A 9,983-nucleotide genomic window follows, 5' to 3' on the forward strand; every position below is an offset into this window, starting at 1 on the left:
CGAGCCCTCAGTAAGCCTGTAGAGTCACTGAATCTCATTGTTGGGTCCCCCCCACCAACCATTTGTATGTTCCTTTCTTTCCTGGGTGCCCAGGGTGAGAATCAGGACCAAGGATGAGAAGAGAAAGTTGCAGAAAGAGCCAGAAGCCTGCTTTGTATTCTTGCCCCAGCCCTGCAAATGTTAGGAGTGAACTCAAGCTTAAGAACAATCCCAGAGATGGGCTACATCAGTGTCTGATGAGTAACTTAGATGGTCCAGAGAGACCCTCACCCTACAGACACATGTACCACAGTCTTAGATGCCTACTCAGGCTCCCTTCTGAAAACCCCATTATTCCAGGCTATCTCCCAACATTTTTCTTGGTTTAATCATTACTTCTTTTTGCCTATTAAATATCGTCAACATATATAGGTTTCACCAGTGCCTACTCTTTGCACAAACTAGATGTTCAATGAATGTCGGCCACTGGTGATGGCGTCTAATCACACCAGTTTTAGAGATTCTGAGCTCCCTGAACACAGTGTTGACATATTTGTCCATTTGCTTTGACCTATGCAGCAAACCAAGTGTTCTTGGTTGATAGCATGTACCTAAGCACACTGCTCAGGGTCCCAAAGGTCCTGATCTGGGGTTATTTCAGGATGATGCAGTCCACCTCTTCAGTGGCAGGCACCCCCGTGGTTTTGAGGTCAAGGTCCCCACTGGACTTACTCCCACTGTAAGAAGCCTTCCAGTGGAGCAGTATGATCTTCTTGAAGTACTTGATGGTGTTGTTCTTGACGGTCACGAAGCACACGGTGTTGACCATGCTGTTGCTCATGGCGATGCACTCAACCACATAGAAGATCGTGAGGTAGTGCTTCTCCTTCACAAACACGGTGGGGAAGAAGTCACGCACAATGGTAAAGCCGTAGAAGGGCGCCCAGCACAGCACGTAGGCGGTGAGGATGCACATGAGCACCAGGACCGTCTTCCGGCGGCAGCGCAGCCGCTTCCGGATCTGCTCAGTCTGGAAACCAGGGACAGCCTTGAACCAGAGTTCCCGGGAGATCCTGGCGTAGCACAGGGTCATGGTGACCACCGGGCCCACGAACTCAATGCTGAAGATGAAGAGGAAGTATGACTTGTAGTAGATCTGCTGGTCCACTGGCCAGATCTGGCCGCAGAAGATCTTCTCCTGGCTCTTGACAATGATGAGGACCGTTTCAGTGGTGAAGTAGGCTGACGGTATGGCAATAAGGATGGACACCATCCACACCAAGGCAATCAAGCCAGTGGCTGTTTGATACTTCATGCGGGGTCTCAGCGGGTGGACAATGGCCAGATATCTAGGACAAGGACACAAATGGGATCAACCACTGTGGTAAGGAAGTGCTGGAGGAGGACGTTATTTTTGCAACATTGAGGCACAATCAAATGGTAGGTGTGGAGGGAAAGAGCAGTGTTATGTGGGCTTCCAGGAAAGGCAGACTTGAATGCCAGCTCCAGCTCCACCTTTTACAGCTGTGCAACCTCAGGCAAGTTTTTTTTTTTTAATTGAAGTATAGTTGATTTACAATGTTGTGTTAATTTCTGCTGTACAGCAAAGTGATTCAGTTATATATATATATATATATGTATATATATATTCTTTTTCATATTCTTTACATTATGGTTTATTCCAGGATATTGAATATAGTTCCCTATGCTATACAGTAGGACCTTGTTGTTTATCCATTCTATATGTAAAAGTTTGCATCTGCTAATCCCAAACTCCCAATCCATCCTTCCCACACCCCGCCACCCACCCCTTGGCAAACACAAGTCTGTTGTCTATATCTGTGAGTCTCTTCTGTTTCTGTTTCATAGATAAGCTCATTTGTGTCATATTTTAGATTCTACATATAAGTGATATCATATGGTATTTGTCTTTCTCTTACATAGTCACTTACTATGATAATCTCTAGGTCCATCCATGTTGCTGCAAATGGCATTATTTCATTTTCTTATGGCTGAGTAATATTCCATTGTATGTATATACCACATCTTCTTTATCCATTCATCTGTCAATGGACATTTAGGTTGTTTCCATGTCTTGGCTATTGTGAATAGTGCTGCTGTGAACATAGGGGTGCATTTATCTTTTCAAATTAGAGTTTTGTCTGGATATATGCCCAGTACAGGCAAGTTATGTTTAATCTCTCTGAATCTCAATTTCCTTATCTGCAAAAGTTTTTTTGTTTGTTTGTTTTTAAAGATTAAATGTTCCAATATAGACACAATTTCTGGCACAGTTTAAAACACGGTATATACTCAATAAATGGTAACTATTATTATTAAATGTAGTAATAACATCTCCTATCGGTTTCTAGCCTGGCACTGTTCCCAGGTCCTTCCTGTTTTCAGGGCCATTCATCCTAATTACCCCACAGCTTAGAGCTAAAAGGACCTGAGAATTCCAAAGAGTTGTTGGGAGGATTTGCCCTTTCTGATAGAAACAGTGGGCAAAGTTTTGCCTTCATTCCACATTTTTAAAAACATTGCTCTGCATGCAAAGGTGGAGGAAAAGCATGTGACCATTTATCTTATTTTTCAGGTTGAAAAATGGAGCTTAGTGAGAGGTGAGTGACTTTCTCAAGGTCAAATACCACAGGACTCTCGATAGAAAACATTTAACCCTGTCTCACATGGTTGATGTGAAAATCAATTGAGAATATACACGAACATGTTTTTTGAACCACAAAGCAACAGACAGTAAAAGATATTGCTTTTGTTCTTTCCCTTAAAACCACACTGCTGTTACCACAGTTGTCCAGAAAAGAAGAGAGAGCATTTTCCGGGGGATGTGAGTCATTCGTGCAGTATGAAAGCCTCCTTCCCAGAGAGATTGCACATACTTAGACAGAGAGCTCTGGTTTCCTGGAAGACGTTCTGTGTGTGGCAGGGGGTAGAAGCAGGAGAAGGAGAAAGATGGCAAGTGAAGTGGGAGGGAATGACTAATCAACACTGGAAATAAACACATCCTCACGTGTCCACAGCTTATCCCTGGTAAAGCCAAGGGCAGACGTGACAGGGGCCTGAAGGAAAGCTAAACAATTCTGTTCCCTTCGCAGCCGATCCCTTTGAGGTCATCTTACTTGGGATTTTGACTGGAAGAGGAGAGTCATTCTTTTTTTGTGTGTCATATTCCTGCTGTTTCTGTCCTTCCCACAACACAGACAGCCAACCCCACTGAGTGTCATCTGGAGAGTTCAGTGGCACAAGGCTTCTGCTCTCTTGTAGCTACCAGCTGTTAGATGAAGTTGGATGGGTTGGGTCCACCCTCTGGTCGCCCATCTGGCTGCTTGTCACGCTCTGCCGCCAGCAACAATCCCTGGCACTCGCCAGTCTCCCAGGGTGGATGCTGAGGGTGAAATGGGAATGTCTGCAGGGTGTTGGCAATGCTTTTGTCAATGCACATGAAGACCATGCCGCTCTTGCTGTATGGAGGGCACCAAACCTGCTCTGAGTCATAAGGAAAACTAAGAGTTTCGAGCTTTTGCTCTCGCCAGCTCTCTCCCTCTCTATCTACCCCACCGTGTTCTGCTGATTACTCTCTCAAAGAATATTTCTGTATTCGTAATTGCTTGTTATATGAACGTTCACTATATGATTCTGTTCCTTCTTTTCCCACTAGTAATTTCCCAAGTCTTTATGAGATTTTCAAACTCAGAGTGTTTTTCCAATGAACACGTAGGGGAGAATGCTGATCTAGAAGACCAAGAATCTACTCCCAGCTTTGCCACAAACTTGCTATGTGAATTTTTCATTTTCTTAGCCCTGAGGACTCAATTTCCTCATCTGTGACATGGGAATATCAAGTGTCTTACCAAGCTCACAGAGATACTGTGAAGCTCCAATGAGACACTGCACATAAACAATAGGCTATTAATATACAAGAAGAAACTCTTAGTATCCTAAAATGTATTTTTAGAGCTATTCTGTATAGCAAGCAATTTTCTTTCACCTGTTACTGGCAAATACTGCATTTGCAAGTTCTATGTTACTTTCTATTTCATTGGACCTATTTTATTGAATTTACTTATCTTCACATCAAAATTAATCTGTGATTGCCCATCAGATAGTTAGTTCATCCTGACATCACCCCACCTCCATCCCCAAAGTTAGCACCAGGAGCTGTGCAAGAGGTCTTCCAAATACATTAACCAATAGGCAAATTGCAGAAAACTGTTTCAAGGATTGCCACCAGCCTTGGGTATGCTAGGCTCAGAACTCCATTATTAGTAATAGTTGCTTGACTTTGTAAAGCAACTTACAATTTACAGAGCGTTTTCAAATCCACACTCTCATTAGATAACCCCAACTCATTTGAATACACAAGGGACCAAAGATGCCCACCTTACAGAAGGGCAAACTGAGGTTTGAAGAAGTTAAATAACCTGTCAAAAGCCACGCAGCTAGTAATCGACAGAACCATGATGCAGACCCATCCATATCTTGCTCCAAATCCAGTGGGCTCTCCAACACGCCAATTGTTCCTTCCTTTTCAAACCAGAGCAAGCAATATCCCTTCCTCCTGCCCTTCTGGCATCCTGGCAGCCCCTCTGTTCTTTTCATCATAGTCAGCTTCAACCTATTGATGTTCCAAAAAGGAGTCAGGCAATTGGCAGCTACTTTCCTTAGGAATATGCCCTTGGCATTGTAGCGTGTCTACCACTACAGTGGTTCAGGTCCAGATCCACTCAGAGTCAGCATTTCCCAGAGAACAAAGAATGAAGGCTGCTGGACAAAGAAATGTCCAGCCACTAACTGTGTGATGACAGTGGGCTGGGTGATTAAGCAAAGAGCATTTGAGCTCCCTCTCTGCCCCAGGACTCAGCCCCAGGTCTAATCACGGAAGTGGCGGTCACAGTAGCTACTAGGCGGCTCATGGGATGGGTAGCAAATGCACAGCCTGCTTTTTGGGCCAACCGGCCCCAACCGATAAGCTCACCAGGAAGCCTTTGGGCTTCCTAAGGCTGAGTGCTGTTCCTCATGCCTTAGCTGCCTCGTCCAGACAGTACAAGAGAGCTGCCAACAGGCAGGCAGACTGGCCAGCTTCCCCTGGATTCCGGATTAAAAAAAGGAGGGACCCCAGTGCCCCATGTGCCTGAGATCCAAAAGATATACCCCGAGGACAGTGCAGGTGTCTCCACATCAAAGAGGAAACCCAGACCTGAGGGGACAGAGTCCTCTGAGGACATTTTGCAGTTCCCTGCTACCCTCAGGTCTGACTCCCTGTGCCTAGATTTTGTGATCTTCTAGAAGAGGACCCTATTCTTTCTGATCTCTACTCTTTTACATTCCTTGCCCTGTCCCCCCTCCCCCCCACTCCCCAGACCTCACTCTCACCTCAACCATTCTCACCTCTCAGCTTTTGCAATCACAGTTCTACCTACCCTCTTGGAAATCCTTTTTTCTCCTTTGCTGATCGTCATTTGTTGAAAGCCAGTAAAAAGTCTGAAGCCTCCTCTGATTATTCTGTTACGCCACGATCTCCCCCTTCTCTAAATTTCATTTCAAACTGACCCTTTACTTACCCCCTAACTTTCCTGTGTTAGTTCTCACCCTTCCCCCACACTCTGGATGGTAAGCTTCCCAAGAGCAGGGATCATGCCTTACTTCTTTTATAACCTTTTGCTGTCTGTGAATTCTGGGCACCTAGGATCTTAGTAAAACTTCACCCTCAGCAAGTACCTAGCACTGGATGAACAGAAATGTAATAAGCCGTGGTGACAGTTCTCAAAAAGATTGCAACTTTTTTTTGGAAAACAGGACATCAGTGTGTTTACCCAGCATGAGACTGGCAGGCAGTCTGGAGCTCGATAATAAAATGTTGGAAAAGCAGATGAAAAGATTCCAGCCATATTCTGTATACAGTGGCATTGTTAGAGGTCTTTTGAGCAAGAGAGGGAGGGCTGTATGAGGCAGAAGATTAATTTGGCTGCAGTCTTGCTTTCTTCTCCTGGGCCATGGAACCCTTCTCGCTCTTCCTAGCACCTTCAGGTTTGCTCCCGTCTCGAAGCCTTTGCACTTAGAATTCTCTTTGTCTGGAATGCTCTTTCCCAGTCTTTACAAGGCCAGTTTTTTTCCCCCATCATTCAGAGGTCTGTTCAAATATCTTCTCAGAGACACTTTTCCTGATTCCCAGCTAGAGTGTCTCCCACCCTCGGTCACTCTCAGTGTTTGCTTGCGTGTTTGTTTGTTTTATTGAAGAATAGTTAATTTCCAATGCTGTGTTAGTTTCAGGTGTACAGCAAAGTGATTCAGTTATACATATACGTATTTGTTTTTCGGATTCTTTTCCATTATAGGTTATGTTTATTTGTTTTTGCTCAGAGTATTTCTCAGGCTCTGAAATTACCTTCCTTGGTTGCTTGCCTGACTGTTCTCTCTCCATCAAGCTCCATCAGCAAAAGGAGCTTTTTTGCTTATTCACCATCGTATCACCAGTGCTTGAAACACTATTTGTAACTTTGTAGTCGCTCTATAAAAATGCATTGTGTGAATGAATGAATGTTGAGGATGGATTGTGAGGGAGTAGGGTTGGCAGAGGGGCAGAGCTGAGAGACACCACCGCAGGAAGACCAAGAGGAGACTATGATAATTCAGCCCCTGGGTGAGCAGGGGGGAGGTTGGGCGGGGGGTGGGAGGGGATTGTCAGGGCCTGGGAATTAAGTGAATGCTGGAGAAAGGGAGAGAGCAGCCAGGACAAAGGGGACTTTTGAGCTTAGATGCCTGGGAGAACCATGGAACCAACAGTAGAAACAGAGAACGGGGTGGGAAATAAATAGTTCTGTTCTACTATATCTTGAGAGCTGTGTTTCTTAGAAACTTTGTATCATTATTTCTTTAATCACATCACAAAAACAATCACTATAATGAAAGCAAAGAGGTTAGCCAATCGGAAATAGTCATTAGTTTATCTGGTTTTGTTGTTGTTATTCCTTTAAGGGTTAATTTACAAAGCATAACATCCGCTGTTTATTGAGTGCTTACTCTGTTTTAAGCATTGTTCTAAACACTTACATGTATTACTTCATTTCATCCTCAAAGCAACCCAATACATTAGGTTTTCTAATTATTCCCATTTTATACATGAGAAAATTGAGGCAGAGAAGGGTCAACTAACTAACACAAGGCCCTGCAGCTAATAAGTGGTGCAGTAGGAGTTTAAACCCAGGCAGACTAACTGCTCACACTATTCCTACAGAAATTTCATTAAACAAAAATAAAGATATTTTTATAACTGTGGCCATATTTGTTATATCAAGACAAAAATTAGTTGCCTAAAACTAACAAAATCAAACCCAGTGCCTGGGTTCAAGTTTCCAATCACAACCCCACTCTAAACAATAGCCGTCCCCATGATGCAAAGCACGTTCCCGATTAAAATACCCACCGTAAGAGAAATGCCTGCAATATTTCAGACAAGCTGAGTTTCATATGAAAGGCGAATATGAGTTTGAAAGAGTTCAGTAGATGGAGGTGGATTGATTGACATAGATACTACCTCTTACATGTTCAGAATAGCCCAATGCCCTGATTTTGTCCTGGCTTCCATTCCCCTTGAAACCATTTCCTCCTGCAGTGTTACCCCTTTCTACGAGTAGCCCGCTCCATGGTAAAATGGGTCTCACCCAGGGAGCAGGGGCCCACCCCGCAGCAGGCACCTACCTACCCCACTTTCGGGGGCTGAGAGCACCTTCTGTGAAAAACTGTCTTGCCAGAGTGAAACTTCAGGAAATGACCCCATATGTTTTGTCCTGTTCATGCGCTAAGAGGGATGGTGGCAGCTTCCACTTTCAGAAGAGTTCAGAGACAAGGTCCCTGGAGATCTTCCTCGACAGCTGTGAAGGGAACTTGGGGGGCAGATACTCTGCTTGACTGTCCCCCTCCTGCGCCTTCTACAGATTCACCCAGGGTCCGTTCCTGGGTGGACAGAACATCATGGGGGCTTCGTGACTCATGTGGAAGAGCTTGGCCAAGCCTGGCGCAGGGATGACACCTCTGGACACCTTCTATGGGTGACAGACCGAGGGCCGTTTAATGTGCTAATTCCAATATCCTCCTAGGTTTTAAGGCCAGGCTCCTTTTCAACTCCCTGTCCTTGGGAGTGGTCTATGTCTAGGTATTCTACCCCTGGTCGTCCCACTGATGGCTTCAGAAATCAAGCTCTATTTGCTGTGTTCCTCCCCGGAACACTGTCCTGGGGTGTCCTGATTGGGGGGCAGGGAGCTGAACGCCACCAGAGCCCTGAGGCCATGGGACACGGAGATCATCTGTGCTTCAGGCTCTCTGGGTTAAGAGAGAGAGATGGGCTGTGCAGATCCAAGTACACAGAGGCCCGATTAGACCCTCAGGGTAACTGTCTCTGGACTGCAACAAGGTGTTTTGTAACAAGAGTCCACCTTTGGGCACAGGAGCCTGCAAAACTGTTCCAAGGGAACAAAAACTACTCTGGCCCATTAGCACAGGAGATTATACTAAATGAAAAGCCTAAAGATAACATAGGAAAGATTTGCATAGGCTGCTCTTACTGATTTTATTTACCATCACTAGAAATAGCTCTTCTGTACTGTTGTACACTAACGTATGAAAAGGAGCCAACTGATTACTGCAACAACCAAAAAAGAGTAAGTAAGCATGGGTCCCCTTTTTTGTTTTGTTTTGTTTTGTTTTGTTTTTTAGAACAAATCCCTCAACCCGTGTTAACATTGTTAATCAACTATACCCAATATAAAATAAAAATTTTTTAAATCATCATAACAATAAAAAAAAATCAACCGGTGTTTGTAGGGACATCACGTTTCAGTAGAGGATGTCTTGATGAGATAGAAACCTCACTCAAGATTTCCAAGTTGACTCAAGAGGTAACTGCCTGAAACTTAAACTTGTCCCTCCACACCTCCTGGGAGCTGCCTACCTCTAGACCTTGGACAGATACAACCTCTAGGACATTGTCCATAACAGAGGGGTCAAAAGCCTTCCTGCTGCCCAACTCTAGGGGGCTCCACTACCTCCTGCCTGCTTACCGCTGGAAAACTAGAACTCTTCTCACTGTTCAATAAATGGGCCACCTTTGGGCCCCCCATGCATTCACAGCTCTGGGGAATACAGATACCTGTCATCAATCACAACTGCCCCTTCGTTCATTGTCCCCACCCCTCACGCACCTGTCGATGGCGATGGCCAGCAGGGCGTTGGTGGAGACGTAGAGAGAGACGGTGCGCAGGTAGTTGACAGAGGCGCACAGCACGTGCCCGTGCTCCCAGGAGAGCTGGCGTACCACGTAGTAGTCCATCTCGAAGGGGCAGCAGACGACGGCCACCAAGAAATCAGAGATGGCCAGGTTGGCGATGAGCAGATTGGTGAGGTTTCGCAGCTTCTTGTAGCGGGCCAGGGCCGCGATGAAGATGAAGTTGCCAATACCACAGACCAGCATGATGCCCACCAGCGCCAGGCCAATGACAATTTTGGCAGCAAAGAAGGTCCGGGAATTGGTCACATCCTCATCTTCGTCCAAGGGCATATCATAGTCGCCATAGCTGAAGTTGAATGGGAAGAAAGCAGCTTGGGTTCCGTGGGGGTCAAGCAGAGAAAAAGAGTTGGTTGAGGTGTTTGTGGCGTTCTCATCCATGACCCCCATGGTGACCTCCAGCTGGCCAGGTGAAGCCTTGAGCAGCGCTCCTGGGAATTCCTCTGGGGAGATGTCGTTAGGCTGAGGTCTCCCCTTTCTGCTGAGACTCAGCTTTCCTTTAATGAGTCAGATTGTCTCTGCAAGCGTCCTTGGGGTCCAGTTTCCAAGCTCCATCCTAAGCCTTTGAAAGACATACAAACAATTGGCTACATATGTAAGTGAACCTGGCCAAATTTAAAACCATTCTATAAATGAAGCTGACCCATTAGCCACCTGCCCAGAGTGAACACTGGCTGATGGAGTGGAAATAAAGGAACCAGGGAAA

The 9,983-nt window shown here is 45.4% G+C and overlaps 1 protein-coding gene across 1 annotated transcript; it reads right to left on the reverse strand.

Annotated features, from left to right (window-relative positions):
* Positions 1-631: 631 nt before the first annotated feature.
* On the reverse strand, positions 632-9,699 carry PROKR1 (prokineticin receptor 1). The gene is made up of 2 exons (XM_007189821.2): positions 9,195-9,699; positions 632-1,328 (listed from the first exon to the last, which is right to left on the reverse strand). The coding sequence occupies exons 1-2, from the start codon at positions 9,665-9,667 to the stop codon at positions 632-634; spliced, it is 1,170 nt and encodes a 389-aa protein (XP_007189883.2). The 5' UTR covers positions 9,668-9,699.
* Between the last annotated feature and the right edge of the window lie 284 nt (positions 9,700-9,983).

Source organism: Balaenoptera acutorostrata, chromosome 12 (genome assembly GCF_949987535.1).
Source record: "Balaenoptera acutorostrata chromosome 12, mBalAcu1.1, whole genome shotgun sequence".
Taxonomy (NCBI): Eukaryota; Metazoa; Chordata; class Mammalia; order Artiodactyla; family Balaenopteridae; genus Balaenoptera; species Balaenoptera acutorostrata.

Coding starts and splice junctions, on each gene's coding strand:
- PROKR1 (XM_007189821.2), bottom strand. CDS start 9,667: ATGGGGGTCATGGATGAGAACGCCACAAACACCTCAACCAACTCTTTT. Junction 1,329..9,194: donor CTGGCCATCGCCATCGACAG/GTGCGTGAGGGG, acceptor TCCTTGTCCTAG/ATATCTGGCCATTGTCCACC.